The following is a 26945-nucleotide window of genomic DNA, read 5'->3' as shown; positions in this document are numbered from 1 at the left end:
ATTAACAAAGGAAGGGGAGGGGAAGTCAGGAGGAAAGTACAGACACAGAAGAAAGAAACTAAAATCGTTTTTGAAGGGGACCTAAAATTGTATCATCCTAGCCTGGACCTCCCCTATAACTGTTCTTTATTTGTACGTTCTGTGCCTGGAAAAAAAAAAAAAAAACCCACACACACATACACCACAACTTTTCATTGATTGGGCAACTGTCCAGGCGCTTAACTTGGCATCCAGCCCACAGAGCTGTGAAATCAACCTCACCAAGCCTAGGGTTTAAAATACGGCAACATCTAGCTGGAAGCCCATTCAAAATAAGGAACTTGGTGCAACGGTCAGGGTCCTTTGTTCCTTCCTCTCCCAGCTGCATCTCTCATGTTATCTTGGTGAAGAGTCTTGGCCTGGCAAAGAAAGAGATCAGGGACAAGAAGGTGGTGCCGAGAAACTTCCATGAAACTCAGAAGTCACCGCCTGCCTATCAGACTCGAAGAACCGGGAGAGATGTAACCTGGGCATACTTTCAGCTGTTCCCCTGCTGCCCACACTGCAGGTTTTTCAGGTCCTTGCTTGAGCGTGCACTCATAGGCGTAAATAAACGTGCTATCAACAACCCGCGTCAGCCAACCCAGCTATTTAAGTGGGCTGGCATCAGCAGACTCGGCTTCCAAATCCAGAGCTTGCCTTTGCCACTTCCACGTAAGTAACTTTCAGAGGCTTGCCTTTATTGCAGAAGAATGAAATCGTGTAGACACTGGACTGCAGTGCTGTAGTTGCTGTATGTGCTAATCTGCTGGGGAAAAGGCAGGGCTGAAAGGAAGAATAAAAGTGAAGAGTGGGGCGCCTGGGTGGCTCAGTTGTTAAGCGTCTGCCTTCGGCTGGGGTCATGATCCCGGGGTCCTGGGATCGAGCCCCACATCGGGCTCCCTGCTGGGTGGGAAGCCTGCTTCTCCCTCCTCCACTCCCTCTGCTTGTGTTCCCTCTCTCGCTGTCTCTCCCTCTCTGTCAAATAAATAGATAAAATCTTAAAAAAAAAAAAAAAAAAGTGAAGAGCTGGTCCCGAGCAGGGAGCCAGACAGCCGGGCCGGGTGGAAGATAACAGACCCTTGCAAACATGCAAGGGGTTAGGGGGACTGGGGGCAAGGTGGAGCCCATTTAGGCCTTTTGGCCAGCAGATGAGATGTCTTTCTTGCTCTCTCCTCTCTCTGGAAGACACTTTGAAACCCGTGTTTATGTGACTGTGCCAGACGCGTATGAATCTATCATTTAGAAGCTGATGTTGCTATTACTCATCTCGGTCTCAAATCAGACATCGTATTATTTTTTTAAATATTTTTTGTGTTTGGTAGAGGGGAGTAAGAGGAGGCATCTCTGGATGAAGCAGAGGCTGCTCAGTGGAGAATCTGCAGTGCTATTTCTTGTTATGTCTGGTTCTTATAATACTTATTTACAACAATGCAAACGTTGATCTTGTTTAAGATAAAAAGGAATCCCATGCTCCGGGGTTTTGAGGCAATGGAACACAGTGGTATCCAGGTATTTAGGTGAAGTGTTAGGTAAGGTGGGATAGGAATCATTGAATAAAGAGGCACAGCACTCCACATAACTTAGGTGAGAAGGTCTTGAAGAGAAGAGGAATGCGAAAATTTCCCCGGGGCCTTTAGTAGAGCAGGGAGAGAACAAAATAAAGGTACTGAGGAGAGGGGGAGGGAGGAGGAGAGGGAGCAGACAGTAGAGGAATTACAGTTGGGCATCATATTAATAAAATACATGTAGGATATAATAGGAATAAAGCACGACATAAATTCCATAGTTCCTCCTTTGGGGTCAAGAACCTGGTTTTTAAGAATCTGGAGAAAGCCAAGGACATTTCCCAGGTAGTTCGCCCTGCTCCCAACATATACCTTGACACTCATTTTCTGGAGCCCTAGAACTCCACGGACCCCCAATGGATGCATTTAAGCTAACGTATTATTTTTAAACTGAGCTGAAACTGCTGGCTAGGAACCTGCAGAGGAGTGGGGAGTAGGCCACCCAACTGAAGCTCGCTTGCAAGGTCACCAAGGTCTGATTCCCATCAAGCAAAAAATGATTAAGGGGTTTCTCTGGGCAAAGATAAGTTGGGGGCCTGGAGGAAGAGAAAAGAAATACAAGGTGGGCTCCTGTTCTCAAAGAGCTTGATATCTAAAGTTTAAGGACATAATAAGAAGCCAGGTGGAAAATAGAACATACTGTATGATTCCATTGGTATAAAGTGATAGAAAATGCAAACTATAGTAACAGGAAGCAGATCAGTGGTTACCTGGGGAAGAGGAGAGGGGAGAAAGGGGGCGGGGGGTTATCAAGGGGCATGGGACATTTTGGGGGTGATGGATATGTTCACTATTGCGACTGTGGTAACCATTTTTCTTACGGGTGAAAATTTATCCGATCGTACACTTTAGACACATGCAGTATTCTATGCCAATTATGCTCCAACAAACAATACTTTAACAATCCATCTTTTCTATATAATTAAAGGCATTTCTAAACGTCAGCCTATGCAACATACTGAAAATAAAAAGTAGGTTTGGAAAAAAATTAATTCAATAAATAAAATGGAGGATCAGACTGTCAGGATTGCGGGCTTGTATAGAACCTCGAAGGTTCCAGAGATCATCTAGCTCAGCAACTGCCGATCTGGAAAACTGTTTTTAAAAATACCCAGGACTGGCCCCGCCCTGACCAATTAAATAAGGATCCTGGCATTGTTTTTTAAAGCTCCCCGGGGATTCTAACACACCGCCAGGGATGAGAACCAGTGAAACCCCAACCTCTCCCTTGACACATGAGGCTAGGGAAGCCCAGAGAGAAGGTGGGTCTGCCCCTGACCATACAGCCACCATGTCCCATGGCCCGGGGAAGACAGCAGCAGGATCTCAGAGGAAGAGGAACCCCTGAGACCATGCTACTGGGTCCTCCAAACCACATGTGTGGCTCTAGCTAGGACAAGGCATCTGGCGCATTTCAAGCAAATTCTTGGAACCCAGACACGCTCGGGGCAGCCAGCGGGAAGAATTACTCAGAACCTCAAAGGTGCATTTGTCAGAGAGAACACAAGCATGAACCTCAAAGGTGCATTATTGAAGGATTGTGCTAACACGTGAGAAGGGATGTTTCAAAACGAAGGCTTCCTTTTGTTCCCTCCAAAAATATCTGGGATAAGCCAGAGGATTATATGCCTTGGGAGAATGGCAGCAGACACACCAGGCTCTCTGCTGAGATGCCAGGGACGGCCAAGTTGTTCTTGCAGGATTGAGCGCAAGTTCTCAGCCCTGGAATGAGTCGATTTGGCACCGCGGGGGCTTTTCCTTGTGAGTTCTAGGTCGGTCCTGGGCAGCAGTGTGACGGGGTGACGTTTGTTTCTGTGGCTACTGCTGTTCCTGTCTGCCCCTCACTGTGGCCCCTGTCTGGGGGCAGGGGTGCCCACGGGACCACCCACCTCCCCTGCCCTGCCTGTGCCGGCTCCACGTGTTAGGTGGTTTCTCAGCTCCCTTCCAGTCTAAAACGCATCTGATTTTCAGGGTCTCATCCCCTCAGGGCTTTGCTTCTCCATCTCTGGAAAACTCATTAAAGTTATGGTGTTAATAGACAATAATTGTTTAATGAGTTATGTCCCAGGATATTAAATAGGTTCCAGCAAGATAACGTATCTGGGAATTCTTTGAAATGTTATCTAAATAGGAATTACCATTTGGGGCAATCAGGAGGATCAAAGTTTTAGGCCAAATGTATAATCCCAACTGGTAAAAATTCCAAGCAACTTGCTGGGGGAAAATATACCAGGATTGGGGGTTTGGAGTAGAATTCCTCAAATCCCATCCCTCAGGGAATTCCCTATGGACTGTGGGGCCTGACAGAATGCTTTGTCTGAATTGGTCTATTTTGTGTTAAATGCATTTGTACTTATTGGAGACCGCTGCATTTATCTTTGTGAAAAAACGGAGCGCCACCTTAAGAACACTACAGTGGAGATAAAACGTCAAGAAATTCTGCTCACAGGGCTTTAGAGAAATTACCTGGTTCCCCCTCCTGTGTGGACGCTGGCACTGGCAGGGCAGCCGGCCTAGCCTCCGTGACAAGGAGCCTCCTTCCTCAGGGACCCAGGCCTGCAGCCGGGGACAAGGAGCCCCCTCAGTTCCTGGGACTCTGGGTCCTTGACAGCCCTGTCTCCGTCCGAAGGCTGAGATTGCTGCAGCCGTTGGTCGTTGGCAAGTGGCAGTTGCGTGTCGCGCGTCCTGCCTGTGAAGAGGGGTGTGGCCAGGTGTGTGATTAACGCCCCCCCCACCCCCATTAAGGAAGCAGAGTCTGCAGGCGGCCGGGAGCCCAGAGCAGCTGGGCAGCCCAAGGGCACAGAGTCTTCCCTGCTGAGCATAGCATTGAGGAGAGGAGGGAGAAAGTAAACACCGTCCTGGCTCAGGGGAGACAGGCCCTCAAGTCCCTCAAGTTCAGAGGAAAGGATTAGGCTGTTGGCATCAGGTGGCCAGCCCACACTGGTTTAGAGCTGCTGTCGGGAAGCCTGATTCTTCCTCTGGCCATTCAGAGTGTCACCACAAATAATTTTTTGAAAAATGAGTGGCGTGATTGCGGGCGCCTGGGTGGCTCAGTTGGTTAAGCGACTGCCTTCGGCTCAGGTCATGATCCTGGAGTCCCGGGATCGAGTCCCGCATCGGGCTCCCTGCTCGGCGGGGAGTCTGCTTCTCCCTCTGACCCTCTTCCCTCTTGTGCTGTCTCTCATTCTCTCTCACACAAATAAATAAATAAAATCTTTAAAAAAAAAAATGATTGGCGTGATTGCACAGCTGATAAAGTAGATTTGTCGAACAGTGACAATTTCTGCCTTCTTTGGACGGCTTTTCTTTGACCATGTCCCCCTCCCCTTTGTTTTCTTTCTTTTTTTTTTTTTTTAAGATTTTATTTATTTGACGGGGGTGGGGGGAGGGAGAGAACACAAGCAGGGGGAGTGGGAGAGGGAGAAGCAGGCCTCCTGTTGAGCAGGGAGCCCGATGTGGGACTCGATCCCAGGACCCCGGGATCATGACCTGAGCCGAAGGCAGACGCTTAACTGATTGAGCTACTCAGGTGCCCCATGTTTTCAAATTCTCTTAGTATGGAATGGTTTAGTTCACTTGGACATTTTTAAAAAATTTTTTTTATTGTTATATTAATCACCATACATTACATCATTAGTTTTTGATGTAGTGTTCCATGATTCATTGTTTGTGCATAACACCCAGTGCTCCATGCAGAATGTGCCCTCTCTACTACCCATCACCAGGCTAACTCATCCTTCCACCCCCCTCCCCTCTAGAACCTTCAGTTTGTTTTTCAGAGTCCATCGTCTCTCATGGTTTGTCTCCCCCTCCGATTTCCCCTCCTTCATTCTTCCTCTCCTGCTATCTTCTTTTTTTTTTTTTCTTAACATATATTGCATTATTGGTTTCAGAGGTACAGGTCTGTGATTCAACAGTCTTGCACAATTCACAGCGCTCACCATAGCACATACCCTCCCCAGTGTCTATCACCCAGCCACCCCATCCCTCCCACCCCACCCCCCACTCCAGCAACCCTCAGTTTGTTTCCTGAAATTAAGAATTCCTCATATCAGTGAGGTCATATGATACATGTCTTTCTCTGATTGACTTATTTTGCTCAGCATAACACCCTCCAGTTCCATCCACGTTGTTGCAAATGGCAAGATCTCACTCCTTTTGATGGCTGCATAATATTCCATTATATATGTATATATATATATATACACCACATCTTCTTTTTTTTTTTTAAAGATGTTATTTATTTATTTATTTGAGAGAGAGAGAATGAGAGAGAGCACATGAGAGGGGGGAGGGTCGGAGGGAGAAGCAGACTCCCCGCCAAGCAGGGAGCCTGATGCGGGACTCGATCCAGGGACTCCAGGATCATGACCTGAGCCGAAGGCAGTCGCTTAACCAACTGAACCACCCAGGCGCCCACACCACATCTTCTTTATCCATTCATCTGTTGATGGACATCTTGGCTCTTTCCATAGTTTGGCTATTGTGGACATTGCTGCTATAAATATCAGGGTGCACATACCCCTTTGGATCCCTATATTTGTATCTTTGAGGTGAATACCCAGTAGTGCAATTGCTGGATTGTATGGTAGCTCTATTTTCAACTTTTTGAGGAACCTCCATACTGTTTTCCAGAGTGGTTGCACCAGCTTGCATTCCCACCAACAGTGTAGGAGGGTTCCCCTTTCTCCGCATACCCGCCAACATCTGTCCTTTCCTGACTTGTTAATTTTAGCCATTCTGACTGGTGTGAGGTGGTATCTCATTGAGGTTTGGATTTGGATTTCCCTGATGCTGAGCGATGTTGAGCAATTTTTCATGTGTCTGTTGGCCATTTGGATGTCTTCTTTGGAAAAATGTCTGTTCATGTCTTCTGCCCATTTCTTGATTGGATTCTTTGTTCTTTGGGTGTTGAGTTTGATAAGTTCTTTATAGATTTTGGATACTAGCCCTTTATCTGATATGTCATTTGCAAATATCTTCTCCCATTCTGTCAGTTGTCTTTTGGTTTTGTTGACTGTTTCTTTTGCTGTGCAAAAGCTTTTTATCTTGATGAAGTCCCAATAGTTCATTTTTGCCCTTGCTTCCCTTGCCTTTGGCGATGTTTCTAGGAAGAAGTTGCTGCGGCTGAGGTCAAAAAGGTTGCTGCCTGTGTTCTCCTTTAGGATTTTGATGGACTCCTGTCTCAGATTTAGGTCTTTCAACCATTTGGAGTCTATTTTTTGTATGGTGTAAGGAAATGGTCCAGTTTCATTCTTCTGCATGTGGCTGTCACTTGGACATTTTTTTAAGGCTGTGTCCTGACCTAACCTAGATTAATTTTTAGATGTTGTCAATGGCTCCCTCAAACTTTTACAAAGCCAAGTGAATGGGGATGGACAACAGAACTATGCAAAGATGAAACTGTTGGCAGAAGGATGGCATATGGCCCACAGTAATTTATAAAGTACTTACCTGCCCATTTAAAAGCCAGCACCTGAGGATCCCAAGGCAGCCAGCCCCTGGACCACAGCCATCCTGTCTGCTCACCCTGGGCAGGCTGGTGGAGAACTGGCTTGAGGCTGCAAATATAAGGGATTCTCCTGATGCAGGGTGTGTGTGTACCTGCCCTCTTCCTGGCCCTGGCTCCCTTGACCGCCCCACCTTTCAATGACCCCAATGTGGATTTGGCATTCCAGTGCTGTTGATTTTGAACACACGTGGGGTTTGGCTGTGTGGATACGTGACCAAACAGGTACAGGTCATGCTGTCCTTTCTATTTGCTGGGAAACTCCCTTCATCAATCTTCAAGTGATATGTTAAACACTCTTCCACAGAATCCCAGTGTAGATAAGTCCCAGCAGACAGCAGTCTAGCCTAGGGAGCAGAGTACGGGTCTAATGTTCAGGAACCTGGGTCCTATTTTCAGTTCTCCTTCAGCTGTAATGGAATTTTATTATTTTTTTTAAAGATTTTTTATTTATTTATTTGACAGAGAGAGACACAGTGAGAGAGGGAACACAAGCAGGGGGAGTGGGAGAGGGAGAAGCAGGCTTCCCGCCGAGCAGGGAGCCCGATGCGGGGCTCGATCCCAGGAGCCTGGGATCATGACCTGAGCTGAAGGCAGATGCTTAACCGACTGAGCCAGGCACCCCTGTAATGGAATTTTAAAGCAGAGGAAGCCCAAAATATCAGTTGTCCCGGTAGATTATTGTTAGCACCCCCTTTCATTTTAAAAAATACTTGGCCTGAGCCATAAGCTACACGGTTTATGAATACCATACAATACATAAAGGTTCAAGAGTAAAGTGAATTGTCTTGCATCTTAGGATTAGTTGGTCGCTGAGCTCTGGAACTAAGGCCTCCCCACCCTTTATTCCAGTCTCTCTGCCAAGTCACTCACTCCCTCTGTGACTCAGGTTCCTAGTGGGAAGCATTGTATCTGTATAGCCCAGTTGGAGAGCTGGTATATTTATACTGGCTTGCCAAACAGAAGTTCAACGTGAATGCTAGGGGTTCAAGGACAAGGTCAAATTACTCTATTTGCTTCAGGTTCTAATGTTAGCTTATGGCCATGTTTGGATAATGATAGAAACTCTTTTAAAAGTAGAGAAGTGGGGTTCCTTCATGGCTCAGTTGGTTGGGCGTCTACCTTTGGCTCAGGTCTCGATCCCCCAGTCCTGGGATCGAGCCTCACATTGGGCTCCCTCCTTGGTGGGAAGTCTGCTTCTCCCTCTGCCCCTCACCCAACTCGTGCTCTCTCCCACTCAGGTGAATAAATAAAATCTTTTTTAAAAAAAGTAGAGAAGTTAATTTTTACCCATCCTCATATAATTTCTTTTAATTTGCTTCTGGTAGTTTTGATAAAATGTGGCCAAACATGAAAACCCTCCAGATCTTTCAGAACTACTCTGTTCTTTGATGTTGAAAACAAAACCAGAAACAATCTAAGGCAGACATTGATCAGTCCTAATCTCTTAGTGTGTCCTGGGCAGTAAACTAATGGCTGCCATTGTAGCCACTAGATCTAGAGGATCACAATGGAATTTTCCTGGAATTCTTGAGGACATGATGGATCTGCTTTGGATAGTCTAGTCTTCACTGCTGTATTTTTGTCTCCTTCTTGTGTGGTTTCTCCCTAAGAAAATTTATATAAACAAGTCCCTAGCTCTTATGCCCCTCACTCCTTTCCAGATTTCTAGTCTACTGGTGCCCAGGAGTGAAATCTATTTTAGAAAATACTCTAATTCGATAACTTTTGCTTGGAAGTGTCTGTCCCTTTATTATGTGTTCTTCATGCTCTTCCTGGGGAGTAGAATGGCATCCTTTGGAGGTGTCTGGCATTGGGGTGAATGAAGCAGGACTAAAGAAAGGGGGATGTCGGCGCCTGGGTGGCTCAGTCCTTAAGTGTCTGCCTTCGGCTCAGGTCATGATCCCAGGGTCCTGGGATCGAGCCCCATATCGGGCTCCCTGCTCAGCGGGAAGCCTGCTTCTCCCTCTCCCACTCCCCCTGCTTGTGTTCCTGCTCTCGCTATCTCTCTCTCTGTCAAATAAATAAATAAAATCTTAAAAAAAAAAAAAAAAAGAAAGGGGGATGTCATCTCCTCTTTCATTAGTATTATACCTGGTTCAGGTTTCACAATTTAAAAGAGTCTTCTAGTCCTTGGAACTAGCTCAGAAGAGCTCCTAGATGACTGAATAATAATAAAACCATATATAGTGTTTATAATTTATAGTGCTATTCATAAACATAATCCATCTTATCAAATCCTATGACAACCCTGTGAGATAGGTGGGGGTAGGATTACTGTAGCAGGTGGGGGTAACTTCAATGGTAGATGAAGAAATGGAGGTTCAAAGCAATTAAGTTGTCCAAGGTCACTTGGAGATTTAAATGACATCGCTAGAAGCAAAGTGAGGGTCTTCTGAGGCTCCATCCAGCCTTTCTTTTCTTTTCTTTTTTAAGACTTTTTTGAGAGAGAGAGAGAGAGAGTGCACTCGCAAAAGAGCATGAGTCAGGGGGAGGGGCAGAAGCAGACTCCCCGGCTGAGCAGGGAGCCCTCCGAGGGGCTGGATCCCAGGACCCTGGGATCATGACCTGAGCCAAAGGCACACGCTTAACTGACTGAGCCCCCCCATCCAGCCTTTCTGCAACATCTCTCTAATGCTCAGAGAAACGACCTATCGTAAGTTCAGAGTTATCCCCTGAGCTGGACTTTGTAAAGTATCTGTCCTTTTCAATTATTGTGTGATGTTAATAAGAAGGATCTAGCTGCACAGCCTCGGTATATCCCATTAGTTGAACACCTGTTCATAAAGACAACTGGGTAAAAAAATAAGGCCCATATAACTGAGTCTCATGGCAACAAGCAGCATGCCTGGTTGGACTTTGGCATCATTTGGAGTACTACAAAGTACCAGGTGCATGTCATTTTATTCATTACCTAATTACAGTCATAAAATAAGAATGGTGGCTGGACCATAAAAAGTAATAATTCATTCAAATATATTTGTGTAGAGATAATTCCATTCTTCAAAGAGTCTTTTCTGGACATTTCAAAATGCACTAACAGTCTGAGGAGATCATGCCTGCTTGCATTAGGTTACAACGGCCTACAAACAGGCAGCCTAACCATCTACCCGTCACACATGCACAGTACCAGGACAGTCCCTAACTCCTGTTCCTTACTGTGTAATTAGGGCTCAGGCAAAAATATCATAGAACCCACTATACAGTTTTTAAAAAATAAATCCTGATGAAATGTCCCCAGAATGACAAATGAACAGCCTTTTTCAGAGCCAGGCACTGAGAATACGAACATCTTCAGAAAAAAACTCTAATTTTTTTTTTGACGTCCCAAAGTGAATAAATGGCTACAGCGCACTATGACAGTTCTACTTGACTCTTGGTTATCTGTGTGTGGCTTCACTGGACTCGATTTTTAAAATACCAGACTGATTTCTATCATCAGTGTTTAAGTTTTGAAGGTCCCCTTCTCTTCTAAGAAAGAAACCTATTTCTCCCTACCCTGCAGCCTATTGATCTAATTTAATTAATGTTCTCCTAAGTCAAGCAGAATTAGGACACTAAATGGGTTACCCAAAATGAATTAACTTAAAACATAGGATATTTATAGGGGTGCCTGGGTGGCTCAGTCGGTTAAGCATCTGACTCTTGATTCTGGCTCAGGTCATGATCTCAGGGTCCTGGGATTAAGCCTGGAGTTGTGCTCCTCAATCAGCTGGAGATTCTCTCTCCCTCTTCCTCTGCCCCCCCCCACCTCTCTCTCTCTAAAATAAATGAATAAATCTCTTTTTATAAAAGGATATTGGGGCACCTGGGTGACTCAGTCAGTTAAGCGTCTGCCTTCAGCTCAGGTCATGATCCCAGGGGCCTGGGATCAAGCCCCATGTCGGGCTCCCACCTTAGCAGGGACCCTGCTTCTCCCTCTCCTCTCTGCTTGTGCTCTCTTTCACTATCTCTGTCTCTGTCTCTCAAATAAATAAATAAAATCTTTTTTAAAAATTTAAAAAATAAAAAAGGGTATTTATAACCTGCCATTTTGACTTGTGCCATTTTTCCTCTCCATAAACTATTTAGAAAGTTGGTCTTTATGTTATTTGCTTCTAGCCTTAGTAGTGCGAATTTTTCTTTGTGTTCAATGGTTTTCTTTAGAAAATACTACGATTTTTCCCCCATAGCAGAAATCTGCTTGTCTGATTTCTTTGTGTATTAGGGCATGAGACATTTTCAGAGAGATCTGATCATTCAATTTACTTCACAAGTCTCACCCCTCCTGGATTATCTGGTTTGAAAGGCCCTGAGCACATGGCTGGGCCTGTGGAAATCTCTAGTACAAGCCGTTTTTGTTCCTTTGTTTATATTTGATCATAGGACCAAACTCTGTTTGAGATGTAATGAATATTCACACTTACTAAGCATTAGCACAACCATGCTAACAATACCCAAAGCAGGCAGAGACCCAAGCACATTCACCCCATCGGACAAATTTCTATCCTACCTATTCAAAGTGGAATAAAAAATGAAAGGTCAGGAGATTTGAAGCTATACTGTATTCTCTGATCTGTAACCACAAAGCTGCAACTATATGATTTCTTAAGAGCAAAAAGCAGCCTCCCGTTCACTACCAAGGTTAGGAGTATGAGTTTCTGTCCTCCAAGATTCTTTATTTTTTTTTTTTAAGATTTTATTTATTTATTTATTTGACAGAGAGAGACACAGCGAAAGAGGGAACACAAGCAGGGGGAGTGGGAGAGGGAGAAGCAGGCTTGCCGCTGAGCAGAGAGCCCGATGTGGGGCTCGATCCCAGCACCCTGGGATCATGACCTGAGCCGAAGGCAGACGCTTAACAACTGAGCCACCCAGGCGCCCCCTGTCCTCCAAGATTCTAACAGAACTGCGTCTTGCTAATCTGTAACAGCAGTACGGATACCTAAATCCAACAGGAATATTTTTACTATCCCACATGTAAGTGAGAAGTTGAATGTTTTACCTATAATAAGGGGACCAGATATCCAGGTTTGCCTGGGATGCTTCTGATGTATGCTGTTATCTTGGTGTAATTAATCATAGCACCCCCTTTACACATAGATGTTCCAGGTTAGATGGCAAATTATTTGGTCACATTAACAGACAGGCTGAAATTAAAAAGCACCTTGGTTCAAAATGTTTCATGGGCTCCTTAGGGGTCCTTTGAAGTAGAAACTAGGAACAAAGTGTTCATCAAACCTGGAATAGGCCCCTGTGTTTCCCTTTCTCAGGCCAGTGACATTAGTAAGCTGTTGTCGAGGAACAGCATGATCATTTAAACCCAGGCCAAGCTGAGCGTTAGAATTTTAGAGGAGAAATGATCTCAGAGGTCATCTGGCCCAACATCTTCACTTTTCTGGATGAATAAATTATTACACTCCTGGAAACGTGAATGTCATTTTATAGTTTTCTAAGTTATTTCCTGAGCAAAATCTCACTGGATCACAATTAAAGTAGGCAAGGAAGGTTTTAGCCACATCTTATAGAGAAGAAAACTCAGTTTCAAATAAGTTAAAACGAACAAACAAACAAAAAACTAAACACCTCAGCCAAGGTCATGTGACTATAAAGTAGAGGAGCTAAAATTGAAATGCAGGTCTGACTCTTTGCCCAGTGCTCTTTCCAATATCCCATACCAGTTTAATATTTTCATTCATTAATGAGGATTTAAAATATGTCCCCTCCATATAATCCAATAAAGATACACAACACTCCCTCTGTAACTAATGCTGTACACTCAAAATAATTTTATTTCTGCTTCTCTCTTTCTCCTCCCACCTGCAAAGAGCTCTGGCCAGCAACTGAACTGTTCCGGCCTGACAGCGCCTCTTGGTGGCTGGCCCAGGAAATGCAAGGCCCAAAACCTTTCCTCTCTCCTTCTTCCTTGGCCCTTGGGTAGAAGAATGAGGAGGTGAGGACTGTGCCAAGTAATCTCTGGCTTTTTCTTTATCGTTCATTAATTATGTCTCAGACAGCTTGCTTCTCACATCAGTGCTTCTCAGCATTCCCCTTCTCCCTCCTTCCCCCTCTTTATTTCATCTCTGACCCGAAGACAGCTCTAATGATTATGCCTTTATACAATATGGCGAAGTCCTACTTCTTGAAGTGAAAATAAAGTTCAATCACCCTGCATCCAATATATATTCACTGCACATCCCACAGTGTGTCAGGGACTGTTCCTGACTCTTGGGATACATTAGACTTGGGCTTTAAACCTTTAGCCTCCTCCAAGTTTCCTGAACCCCCTTCAATATCTGCACCAGAACCTCATTTCCCTGAGCCAAGGCTTAATTAAAACTGCTGTTTCTTAAGCATTTGCCTTCAAAGTGAAATGATAGCTTATTAAATTTCCCTAGGATACTTCAACAGGATGATTTTTCTACTTCTTTTTGTTCTGTAACAAATACATAGCATTTTAGATACATTCCCTCCTGTGGGTTAGCTTAGTATTCTATCTACAATGTATAATGTTGTGTCTAGAGAAAACTTTTTCTGAATTCGTAACAATCACTATAGAGACAGCCTTTTGGAAAAGCAACCTGAACAATAGGTAGATCTCCCATGAGGAGATTATGGAAGTGGGGTTGCCTTCTTTCATTTGCCCATTTACTTCTAAGGAGGTTGACTAAATCCTCCACTTATTTCATAGCACAAAGGTGCCCAAGGTTTTATTATTGTCTTTAATCATTTCCCCCATGTTTCTACGTACAAAGTTTCGACTTTGAGCATGAGTTGGGCTACCAATGAAAAGAACTCAGCCAGTATACAAAGAATTTTATGTCCAGGGTTAATTAATGATTAATTCACTCCTGGAAGTCCTTCCCAGACACCATCCCCTCCCTTTTCATATCTTGCTCTTTTCTGTAAGTAGCCATAGAAAGTCTAGACCACTGAGGGACCTGGTTCAACAACTGTCTCAGGAGATTGCTTAATCAATTCGACAAAACTCTGTAAATCTAGGGAGTAAGTAGCAACCATAATCACTAAGATCCAGCTGATCTGGTTGAAGCCAATCTTTCTGTTCCATTCTGTCAGATGCTGACACCTTTTCTCATTTGTCCACTATATTATTCACATAATGTCATCATTCAATTATGTCTGTACCAATTAAAGAAGAGGGTGTGGGGAAAAGAAAGCCAGCCCGGCTGATGGTGTTGGTAGTATTCACTGAAATCACTAGCTAATCCATTTTGCCGGGTCAGAGCCATGTCTGGTCACCATGTTTCTGTTTTGAAACATGCTACAGGGAGGGAGACATTGCGGTCAGACTGGCTCCGCCCGGCAGGGACGCAGAACACTGCCTTCCTTTTGTCCCAGGAGGCATCATCAGGCTTTACTTCTCTTTCCACAACCACCCTTCAAGGCTCTTGGGTCTACATGGCTACTTCATGCAAAGAGGAAATCTAGTGTAGTGGCTAAGAACATGGATGCAGAAGCTAGACTTCATGGGTTTGAATCCCTGCTCTACCACTCACTGGGTTTGTATTTGGGGAAAGTTATATACATCGCCTGGGGAAAGGTATATAAGTTTCCATTTACATCATTTACTATGTGTATAAAATGGAGACAAGAAGAGTGCCTGTCCCATAATGCTGCTTCCTCTGATGGTTACATGAGCTAACTCGTCTAAGACGAAGAACTGTGCCAGGCACAGAGTAATTGCTCAATAAATATGTTGTTATTGTGCTAGCAGGGATGAGGTTTCTGTATGCAATTCAGAAATAGGAATCAGCTCTGTGCTGTTTCAGGCAGTGGGGACTAAAACATATTAGAAGGCTGGAAAGTTATTTTTTCCAGTGTAATGTTTTGGTTTTGAACTTAGTCCTGGTTGTTGAAAACAATGCCTTTCCAACTTATCAAGTCATGCCAGATGCCGTTGGTTAATTTCAGTTCAACACATTAGTTATGAGCACTTATTCAGTGCCAGATACTCCTAATGAATGCTGGTGAGATATAAATGTATAAGACCTATCCCCCACAGAAGAGCATATCACTTAGTGGGGAAGACAGGCTCAGGGAACAAATTATTTTAAAACAATTTCAATTTGGTCATTATTCTCATAGGCCAAGACCACCTAGAAAAATCTACTCACCAACTCGTAGAGTATCTGTTCCTGCTTATTTTTAACTCCTCACTACTCATCTTCTGCCCTATTAATGCTTCCTCATTAATAGATGAAAGGATAAATTGAGAAGAAATGAGAAAAAAAATACCAACAACTAAATTCAAGTCAACACACAGTGTAGAAGTGCTAACGAGAAAACATGCTAAAGATAGGACATCCTCACCCCCACCCATCCCCACCTCATTAGTTTTTGGGTTTTTTTAAAGACTTTATTTATTTGACAGAGAGAGACACAGTGAGAGAGGGAACACAAGCAGGGGGAGCGGGAGAGGGAGAAGCAGACTTCCCATCCCGCCGAGCAGGGAGCCCGATGCGGGGCTCGATCCCAGGACCCTGGGACCATGACCTGAGCTGAAGGCAGACGCTTAATGACTGAGCCACCCAGGCGCCCCCCCACCTCATTAGTTTTGAGAAATTCCATCCAGGGATACATCTTATGACAAAGCAACACAGGCAGCATTTGATTTTTTTTTAAAAAGGTTCTGATTTAAACCTCATACTTTACCATTCCAGAAAAAAAATTTTTTTTAATAAATTGCAGCCCAGAAAGACTGAAACTATAAACTATTCTTAACAGTTTGCCACCCAGGAGACGCCCAGCTGAATGCCTGGCTCACAGTCATTGAAAGAACAATAATATCTTCTGTAAGCAAGCACATTACTGTTTAGAAATACTTCCCTACAATAATATCATATGAACTTTACCACAAAGCTGTGAGCTAGGTGAAGGTGTGTATTGTATCCCTTCTTCCCATTGAGAGAAATGGAGGCTTGGCAACGTGATGTTTTCTGTTGTTTTTTTAAAAATTTTAAAAGATTTTATTATATTTAGGGGCAACTGGGTGGCTCAGATGGTGAAGCGTCTGCCTTTGGCTTAGGTCATGATCCCAGGGTCCTGGGATCGAGCCCCACATCGGGCTCCTGGCTCAGCGGGGAGACTGCTTCTCCCTCTCCCTCTGCTTCTTCCTTTGCTCATGCTCTCTCTCTCTCTGTATCTCTATGTCTCAAATGAATATAATAAAATCTTTTTTTTAAAGATTTTATTATATTCATTTGAGAGAGAGAGAGAGCACAAGCAGGGGGAGAGGCAGGGAGAGGGAGAGGGACAAGCAACCTCCCTGCCGAGCAGGAAGCCTGATGTGGGGCTCGATCCCAGGACCCTGAGATCACGATCTGAGTCGAAGGCAGACGCTTTACCAACTGAGCCACCCAGGCGCCCCCAAAGTGATATCTTGAATAATCAGTACTTGGGACATCTAATTGTTTGTACTCAGGACTATATTAACTCAAATTTCATTTTGCTCTTAATTCTGCTGGGTTTCCTGGAATAGAGGGACTTCTAAGGCAAGAGGAAAGCAAACTGAAAGAGGAATGCCTGGGAAGCAGTGCGCTGAATTAGCAACTCCACACAGCACACCTAACAGCGCACATCAGATATGCAGAACTTAAAAGAAGGCAGCACTTCATATTTTTAAGCCTTGGATTTCCAACTACCAAGAGAGATGCCATCCCAGAACGGGGCTGAAGCCTCGAAAACCAAACCTGATGACACCTGTGCCTGACAAAACCCTGGGGGCACGAGAGGTCCTTGGGATGGCGTGGGCACTGGCAGCCGGCTGGGCTGGCACGTATTCAAGGACGAGCTGGCCTCTCAGTCTTCCTGCCTCGTTGAGTCAGGTGCAGCATGTTATGGGAGGACAGGTGCTTGTCGTTGTGAGTTGCCAGGGGCTTCTGCATGCGCCTGAAGCTGTTACACTGAGTCCAAAATTAAGAGCTCAGATCTTACCGGACAAACTTGAACAAATCTCCCCAATTTATCAGGACCTCAAACGATGGAGTCAGAACAAAACTTTAGAGGGGCAAGTCCATTATCCCTGTGACCTTGGTGTCAAGCAGATACCAGGCTTTTCCAGGAGACATGGGGAGGTCTGCAAGAAGACTGCAGAAGCAGCTAAGGGAATGAGGCTGGAGAGGTCAGCAATGCCTGCCCCACACTGGGAAAGACTGGCTGCCACCAGAGCCAGCCCTTCACTAAAATAATGGACAACTCCAATTAGAGCTCAACAATCCAAACAGGTGATCCAGTGATATCTTAGAATCTCTGACATCAGTAGAGCATAAGGAGAATATATATTTTTTAAAGATTTTATTTATTTGAGAGAGAGAGAGAATGAACAAGCACAAGCAAGTGAGGGGAAAAGCAGAGGGAGAGGGACAAGCAGACTCCACGCTGAGCTTGGAGCCCGATGCAGGGCTTGATCTCATGACCCTGAGATCATGACCTGAGCCCAAATCAAGTCAGATGCTTAACCCGCTGAGCCACCCAGGTGCCCCGAGGAGAATATATTTTAAAGGTATAAATTAATCTTGTTGCTCAAGGTACCACAAACTGCCTTTACTGCTAATTCCAGAATAAAAGGTAAGATTCTGAGTCTTCCTGTGATGCTACAGACAAGTTAGTTAACCTTTCTCAACCGTAAAACAGGACCAGTTCCATTCTGATTACTTTGAGAGGATTGTGAGAGACCCAAAGAACTAATAGCAACCTGCTTCTGAACTGGAATTCAGCACCCCGTGCTCATGTGCAAACACTTGAGCACATTATTTGGTTTTACATGTTTATACCCTGTTTTAAACCCACAACCTAATAGTCTCTTTTACACTTCCTGTCTATCCCTACATCCTTTCTTCTTCTTTTACTCAGTCATTTTAAATCCATACCTGTTGTTTTCATTCAAAGACTTTGATATTCACTTTGCAGGGGTGGGGATGAGAGGGTAGAAAATTGATATGGTTAACATGTTATTTTTTTTAACTTTTTTTTTTTTTTTGAGTGCAGAATCAAGTCCTGACTTCCAGGAATTCTGTAAAAGGGAAAATAGGAACATTTTTAGCATCAGACAGACAAAAGATCGACTAAAATTGGTTTTCCATACATCTTTTGTATTGTTTTTGGTGACCCATGGAAAGAACAAGCTAGCCTAGAGACAGGCCCTAAACTCTAAAAAAATACCTCAAATCTCCTGCTGGGCTGGAACAGGAAATACTTTCATACAGTAAATAGTAAACATATGGAATCTTTTAGCCCCCAAAACTTATGCAAGCTGAATATATAAATAGCTGAAAGAGGTTTAGGTATTACTCATGAATGAAAAGAATACATAACAATTTTGGCAAAAATTAAAAAGTTTGACAGTATTGATGAGGATGTGGGGCAAAGGAAATGATATACATTGTTTGTATAGTTTTGTTCAACAACTTTGGAAAAGAAGTTGATATTATGTGGTAAAGTTAAAAGCCGCGTATCTTGGGGCACCTGGGTGACTCAGTTGGTTAAGCAGCTGACGATTTTTGGCTCAGGTCATGATCTCAGAGTTTGAGATCGAGCCCCAAGTAGGGCTTCCTGCTCAGCAGGGATTCTGCTTGAGATTCTCTCTCCCTCTGCCCCTTTCCCCACTCACACACACTCTCTCTATATATAAAATAAATAAATCTTTAAAAAAAAATCACATATCTTATGAACCTGTTCCACTCGTGTATACCCTAGAGAAACCCTCCTAGATGCACTTCAGAAGGCAAAATGTTCCAGGACACCTGGGTGGCTTAGTCGGTTAAGCATCTGTCTTCGGCTCAGGTCATGATCCCAGGGTCCTGGGATCGAGCCCCGTGGCAGGCTCTCTGCTCAGCGGGAAGCCTGCTTCTCCCTCTCCTTCTGCCCCTGTTCATGCTCTCTCTCTCTCAAATAAATAAAATCTTTAAAAAAAAAAAATGTTCCAAGAGGCAATGTTCATAATAGCAAAAACCTGAAAACAATCCAAATATCCACCAGCAGGAAAAGACATAAATAAATTATAGTATATTCACAAAATGGAAACAGCACTGAATATGAATGAACTTCTCTATATGCAGAAATATGGTTGAATCTTGGAAACATGTTGATAGAAAAAAAAGCAATTCACAGAATAATTACATATAATACTACTTTTACACAATTCAAAAATATACAAAGCTAAAATAATAAGTTCTTTTAGGGATCCATACATATGTGATAGAACTAATTTAAAAATCAAAGGAATGATTAATACAAAAGTCAGAATCTTGATTTCTTCTGGGAGCAAATAAGCTGTAAGGGTGGGATTGGGAAAGAAATACAAGTAGCTTCCATAGTCTTGGTAATGATTTAATTTTTAACTTGGGTGGGGTTCACTAGTGTTAATTTATTCTTCATAACTTACATGTATATTACAAATATCCTTTTAATACCTAATGATCTTTGAAAATGAAAGTGCGTACTTCCCTAATCTTCTAGGTGGACTTGATGGAAAACAACTTCCATGCTTTCCCTGAAAATGTAATTTGGTCCCAATAATCAGATGAAACTCTGGGCAAGATGGATCATTGGTCTGATCAGGGATATCTTTTTAAGAAAAAATAAACTTCCTAATTTCAAAATAATAAATGCTCTTTATAGAAAATGGAGAAAACCAGAAAAAATATAAAGAAAAAAGTTTACATCATCTGTAGTCCCCTAATTTAGATATAATCACTGTTAGCATTTTGTTGTATTTTTCTTTAGTTTTTTAAATATGTAAAGCTGGAGTTGACAATAGCATTTAAAAATATATTTTTCTATTTCTATTTGGAATCTTCTTTCCCTGAAGACAGTAATGATGCTATGTGTATATGGTGTATTTATAGTCTAATGTTCAGTTTTAAGTTCTATTATACAAGTTGCCCATATAAATAACTTAAATTTTAGCAGTTCTCTCACTGGAGACTTTAAGAAATAGGAGAAGGGCAATCATTTGTCAAGTTTGCCAAATATTTTCCACTATAATTTTTGACTTCTAAATCAATTACAGGTATTTGTACGAAGAAGTGGAGTTTTTCTTCTGATGTCCTGCTTTCTTAAACTCTGATTTCAATATAAAAATACATTTTTCTGAAAGATTTTTAAAGGGTTTTATATTATTTCTAAATTTTTGAAAGCAGGGGAAAATTTCTCTTGATAATTCATAATTTTATTAAGATTTTATTTATTTGTGTGTGAGAGAGAGAGAGAGCACAGCAGGGGAAGGGGCAGAGGGAGAGACAGAGGGACAAGCAGACTCCCCGCTGAGCATGGAGCCCAAGGTGGGGCTTGATCCCAGGACCCTGAGATCACAACCTGAGCCAAAGTCAGAAACTTAACCGACTGAGCCACCTAGGTGCCCCAATAATTCATAATTTTAAGGGCAATTTCCCCATTCCTGACCATTCATACAAAAAGATTAATAACATGGTGTCTAAATGGTTTTTTTTTTTCTGGTGTGTATTTGTATATTTTAAAAACTTTATTCCTTTAAGGGCACCTACGTGGCTCAGTTCATTAAGCATCTAACTCGGTTTTGGCTCAGGTCATGATCTCAGGGTTGTGGGATCGAGCCCAGCATCAGGCTCCACGCTCAGCAAGGAGTCTGCTTGGGATTCTCTCTCTCCCTCTCCCTCTGCACCTGCCCCCAATCTCTCTCTCTCAAGTAAATAAATAAAATATTTTTTTTAAAAAAACACCTTTATTCCTTTAAAACCCTCAACCTACCATCTACTCAATGTTGAGAGGATATACAGCATCAGAGGTAGAAGATATTTTAACACATTTTTACAGGTATAAAGTATAAGAAGTTCTAAACATTTATCATTGATTTTAATGATTAAATTACAAAATCTTGTAAGAGCTGAGATACTTTTTATATCCCTTCCCCACTGGATTCCTAAAGTGGATTCTGATTCAGGGGGATTGTGGGGGGCCTGGGCATTTCTACAGGTGATTCTGAGGCCCAGCCAGGCATGAGAGCTACTGCTCTAAGCTTAAGGACATTAATCAAACAAAAACAAAAACACACAAATAAAAAACACATACAAACAAAGCTCTCTTTTGAAAACAGACCTCCTGTTAGCCTAGAGAGGCAGATCAATATTCCACTCCTAGTTGTTAATTTTTTTTTAAGATTTATTCATTTTTTTGAGAGAGAGAAAGAGAGAGGGTAGGGCAGAGGCAGAGGGAAAGGGAGAAAGAATCCCAAGCAGACTCTGCGCTGAGTGTGGAGCCAGATCCCAGGATCCTGAGATCATGACCGGAGGGGAAATCAAGAGTCAGACGTTCAACCCACTGAGCCATCCAGGCGCCCCCTATTTGTCAATTCTGAGACACACTGACAGCTTGGGCGGTGCCCCTTGCACCCTGTCCAGAGTAGTTCAGTAAGTGATGAATGAAGAGCCTCCACTTCTCTTGAGGATAAGGAAGCACAGTATTTTCCTCCCTTAAGAAAATACAATGCTTCAAGAGCCCATTGCTTCGTGGAAGTCCGGAGTGAGCATGAAGGAAATTTGGACTAAAGAAAACTGGGAGATGGCCCTAAAAAAGGATTCCACTGCTTTTTTCTCTTTTGGCCAGCTCACCATGGGACTGTTTTTTTGTTTTGTTTTGTTTTTTAAAGATTTTATTTATTTATTTGACAGAGACAGCGAGAGCAGGAACACAAGCAAGGGGAGTGGGGGAGGGAGAAGCAGGCTCCCCACAGAGCAGGGAGCCTGATGCGGGGCTCGATCCCAGGACACTGGGATCATGACCTGAGCTGAAGGCAGCTGCTTAACAACTGAGCCACCCAGGCGCCCCTCATCACGGAACTGTTGATGAGGAGTATCTACCACCGATAACCATTTGGTTTGATACTAGAGGTCAGATGGCTGGGAGAGGGAGAAGATAGTAAATGTGAGCTCATAGCAATCTCTGCAGCTTACTAGTTTGTAGCACTCTCCATGAGCTAGTTCATACAGGGAAATACCTTTAAAATAACTCTAGGGTTAGGGGACAAGGGTGAAACTGCCCAGCCAGGTATTGGGTTTAATTTAGGAAAAAGACAGCTGTTTTCATTTAACCTCTTGAAAAGGTTTATGCATTGTCTTCCCCCAACCACAAAAGAAAACACAACCACAGGACAAATTACTCTTTGAATGTTCCGTAAGTTATGAATATAAACACAGGAACAACAGAACTTGTGCTGAGATTAAAGTTTAAGGAGCTTTAAAATATTTTTAGTTCTTTTCATCTAAAAGTGTTTACCTTCAGAGAGGCTTTTCAACAGTTTCCTTACTGGAAAGATTTGGTTTTTAAATTTCCTCGAAAAGAGAGCGAAGGAGAGAAGAAATGAAGCAACAACTGTAAACACCTGTCAACCGAAGAGGGCTGAAAGAACAGAAACTGAGTTTTGTGAAGAAACAACAGATAGTTCTCACTCTAGAGGTCAGGTCTTTCATCCTCATGTCTAGAAATCAAGCTTGTTTGTTTGGTGTACCTTGGAGAAGTAGGTACTTTCGAATGGACCTCCCACAAGTCTCCTTAGCAGCCAAACGAGTCCAGTGGCCGTCAGCCAACTAACCCAAGGAGGACTTTAAAGGCAACCGGAAGCTACCCGTGAAACCTCAAAGTCCTGTAACAGGAAGCCACACGAATAGAAAAGAAAATGCACCTAATTAAATGTAAGGACAGTAGTAGCCCTTGAGTTATGTAATAGTAAGTATGTAACAAAAAGAGATAAAGAAGTACATGCAGAACAGTCCTTGAATCTGAGTCCAGTTTAGAAATCTACCCACTTGGTTAATATTTCTGAAGGACTGAGAATTCTACAAAGCAAAAATTTTCACTGAAAAGAGGCAGCATAACTGTGTCCATGGAATTAGATGGAAACTTTCCAAAAAATAAAATCAGCAGTAGTAGTGTCCCCTCCTATATTCTTTTAGGCAAAATGAGCAGTGGCGGGTGGTTCCAGGGGGCAGCTTTGGCTGGAGTTGGTATCCTATGAGGACAATCAGTGCTCATTCAAAAGTCCCTGCCTTTATAAACTGTTGCCCTCCTGATCTTTTCTGCCAAACTAAAGACAGAAAGGCCTGCTGAGAAGGGTCCTGCCGAGCACAGGACCGAAACCAAAGCTAAGGCTTTCCCTTCTAGGGTGCTGGTCATTAACTGGGCAATGCTGGGACAGTAAGTCTTCCTGCGCCTCATTCTTCTGGACTGTTCCAGGAGAGGACTGAAAACGTTCATCGCCAAGGTTCTTTCCGGCTCTGAACTTCTGGGTCAAAGAAAAGGGGAGAAAGGTGTCAAGAGGAGAGGAGGCGTTTCTGTCCTGGCCCGATCTTGTGAGCACTGCGATAGGAATCACTGGTACAGATTTTTAAATGGGGGAGGGGGCATATAACTCACCTAAAAACAGAGATTTCCTGATGACCTGACAAGTGCCTTGAGCCCAAGACTCCCTCGCAGTAGAATGGCTTCTTGGTCTCCCCGCAAGCCCCTTCAAGTGACTCAGAGAGGTAAAGACATTTGTTAGGGAGCACGGGAGGCAGGTCACAGTAGAAAAAGTCCTAACAGCATCAGGGACATTATGCAGGCTCATCGGTGGAGTGTGGCTCCTCCCCAGGCACAAACCACATCAAAACCTACTCAGGATTATGCCTGATGATTTTGCAATTGTTTGTTTCAACAACAAACCAACCTGATTCCCACACTTGTGCTTCTCTTTTACTGTCAGCCAAGTCGAGTCCTCACCTGTCTATGCCAAATCCTCCACCAGGATCTTCAAGACTGTAACTTCGGATACCTCAATACATCTTAAATTGGAGGACGGATGCACATCTGCCTTTTTTTTTTTTTTTTTTTTTTTAGATTTTATTGATTTATTTGACAGAGAGACAGCGAGAGAGGGAACACAAGCGGGGGAGTGGGAGAGGGAGAAGCAGACTTCCCGCGGAGCAGGGAGCCCGATGCGGGGCTCGATCCCAGGATCCTGGGATCATGACCTGAGCCGAAGGCAGACGCTTAGCGACTGAGCCACCCAGGCGCCCCAGACTTTTTTTTTTTTTTTTGCCCAGTTCCGAGGCTATTTAGATATGGAGAGGATGCAGCAGGAAGTCATGTTACCCAAAATCTGCTAGAGCGATGTTTAGCTCTGAAGTAAGGAAATACAAGAGACCTTGAAGCTGGTAGTGAAGTGGGCTCTCTGCGGTAGCGACGCAACAATGTCCAGACAACGCAGGGCGGCGACGAGCCGCGCTGACTGGAGGCTGTGGATTCTGGGCTTCGGAAAAATGGGGGTGGCGGGGCGGGAGGGATGGCAGAGGAGCTTGCAGATTGCAGAGTGACTCGCACCAGCCCTCCGGTGGACACTGCTCCTGATGCTCAGTTCCCGGTCTTAGCAACTCCAGGAGTAACCGACAGCTCGGTGGACGCTATCTCCACCTCTGTAAAAGGGAGAGATGAAAAGTGCCGCTGCAGTTCCCCAACTTTAAAAAGTAACTTCCGTCCTTGGGGTCATTTCTTTGAAGTGGGGGTGGGGGGTTCTGCCCTCCTTGGCTATAAACCACTTTAGAGGCAGAACGACGCGCGGACCGGTCAGGTGTGTCCGCACCCCCGCGACCTGTCGGGACTGTCCCAGGACAGCTCCCTCTCCCGGGGGTGGGGGGAAGCTTTGAAGGCGATTTTCCAAAATCGCCGCCGCGCTTCCTGCACTCCTTCCTTAGAGCCTCGGGGCCAGGAGGGCGCGCCGCGTCCTCTTCCTCCCGCCGCCGCCCCGGGCCCGGCCCCAGCGGGAGAGCTACCGCGAGAACCGGCCCCGGGCAGGCCCGGAGGCCCGGAGACGCGCGGCTCAGCCGTGAGACCCTGCGGAGCGCTCGGCCGGGAGCTCGGGGAGGCGCCCGCCGCCGTCTGCAGCCGCCGGGGACTCGCGCGACCGTGCGCCCGCGGGAGGGACGGCCCCGCGCACGGAGGTGCTCGGCCGGCCGCGCCCCGATCTCTCCGTCCCTCCCCGCCCGCCGCCGCGCTCACGGCCGCCGCTGCTTTCTTCCCCGCAGCCGCCCGGAGACCATGTCGGCGGACACCGCGAGCGGCCCCACCCAGGACCAGGTGGAGATCCTGGAGTACAACTTCAACAAGGTCAACAAGCACCCGGACCCCACCACGCTGTGCCTCATCGCGGCCGAGGCCGGCCTGTCCGAGGAGGAGACCCAGGTGAGCCCGGCACGCCGCCCCACCCCCCAGTCCGACCCCTGTGGCCGGGGCCGTCTCCCGCACGCGGGGTCCCGCTCGCCCTCCCGCGATCTTCCGTCGCTCCTGCCCGCACCCCGGGAGCCCGGACGCCGCGGCGCTCCCACCGCCGCATCCCAGCGTCCCGGCTCCGCGCCCCCGTCTGCGCCTCCAGCCCCAGCCCGCGGTGGCTCCCCCAGGGACTATTCAGAACCCTCACGATCACCCTTCCTTCTCCGCGCTAAGGTGCTCTCGCCGTGGCCCGGGAGAAGCGCGCTATCCTCCCTCCGGCTCGGGAGCCGCGACCCTGGTCCGCCCTCGCCTCGCTGCCTCCTCCTTCCCGGGCTCAATTTCTCCCCTGGGCTGTGAGCGAAACCTTCGGAAGAGGTGCCTTGTGCGCTCTCTGAGCCCCCCGCTCCAATCTTTTCTCGAGGGAGAGTGTCAGGGCTGGAAGGGACTTTAGCGATCAGTTGTAAATTCAGTCCTCGGTTTGTCAAACGAGGAGCCTGAGGCCAAGAGGGAGAGAGTTGCCAGGACAGCAAGGGTATATAGCTTGCTCCTTGATAGCTTGCTCTTCCCACCATAGCACGCTGCAGCTTCCCCTTAGCTGCAGACAGCCAGGGAGATTTCACATTTTAAAAAATTCCCGGGCTCTAAGATGTAGTCTTTTTTTTTGGAGTTTTCCAAGAAGGAAATCATCTGACATCACAACTGAAGGGAGTGGAAGCAGATGTCCCCTTAAGTGCGCTGATTTTTTAAAAGCTCCTATGTTATTCCGAATATTGTTTAGGGTAGAGAATGCAACACTGCCCATGATTATTAACCTCCAGGTGCAATGTTGACTCCTTCAGCTGACTTAAAACAAACAAACAAACCCTATCCAGAGTTTACTCTGACTTCTATTTTCCCCTTGGTCGTTGAAAGACAATTAGTTATGCACAGGAGCCCAAAGCGCTTCCACACCTCTAGTCTCAGCTCTAAAGCAGAGATGTTCTCATTTTTCCCATGTTATAGACCAGAGCATCAGGCACTTTGGCCTCTCCTCACCTTGAACCATACTCAGCTGAGGCTTACGAGCTTGTAATGGGTGCTCCAGGATATCCTAGAACCAAGACCCTGGACCCCAAGCCTAAAATGATTTTTACTAATTAAGCCAGATGCACTTTGGAGACTTTGCCCATAGAAAATCCTCTCATTCCTAGGTCAAATAGAAAGTCAGGCATATCTGGTTTTAGCAAAGGGAACAGCTGTCAGACTAACTAGAACCAGAACTTAATGGAAGGTGATTTAATGTAACCCAAGTCCAGCAGTTCATGTTTCTTGGAACCCCCTGAGGAGGCAGCTTGCTGAAGTTTTCTCACTTAAAAGCCCACACTATATTTAGAAAAGAGGAGTGATCAGATAATAATAACTTGCATTTAAAAAGGCTGTGGGTTTACTGTGGGCACAGTACCAGCTAGGGGTCTAAGCTCCTCTCAGCCTCTGCTTCTCCCACGGTGAATCCCCCTTACCTGTGAGGCAGAATACTTATGTCACCCTCTGTGATGGCCGATACTTGCCAGGTATTGTGCAGGGCACCCTCCAAGTAAATCATTTGTCACACCAGGGCTATGCGGTAGGTAGCATTAGCCCAGTTGGACAGATAA

At 45.0% G+C, this 26945-nt stretch overlaps 1 protein-coding gene across 5 annotated transcripts in view; it reads left to right on the top strand.

Moving 5' to 3' along the window:
* Positions 1–320: 320 nt before the first annotated feature.
* The window catches only part of HOPX (HOP homeobox), a 32156-nt gene continuing 5531 nt past the window's right edge, over positions 321–26945 (top strand). Inside the window, exons 1-2 of one of the 5 annotated variants that reach the window (XM_064584542.1) lie at positions 321–693; positions 25128–25284. In XM_064584542.1, the coding sequence (XP_064440612.1) occupies positions 25141–25284 (144 nt within the window). In that variant the 5' untranslated portion in view covers positions 321–693; positions 25128–25140. Of the gene's footprint in view, positions 694–23246; positions 24232–24282; positions 24570–24648; positions 24674–24761; positions 25044–25127; positions 25285–26945 lie in introns of those variants that run through there. The other 4 variants (XM_064584543.1, XM_045881092.3, XM_064584545.1 and 1 more) reach the window with 4 other exon arrangements.

This window comes from Mirounga angustirostris, unplaced genomic scaffold, assembly GCF_029215605.1.
Source record: "Mirounga angustirostris isolate CCGP_5_RB_7025 unplaced genomic scaffold, mMirAng1.0.hap1 SCAF_2, whole genome shotgun sequence".
NCBI lineage: Eukaryota > Metazoa > Chordata > Mammalia > Carnivora > Phocidae > Mirounga > Mirounga angustirostris.
Note: the sequence above shows the minus strand (reverse complement) of the source record. Positions and strands in the feature narration are given on the sequence as shown.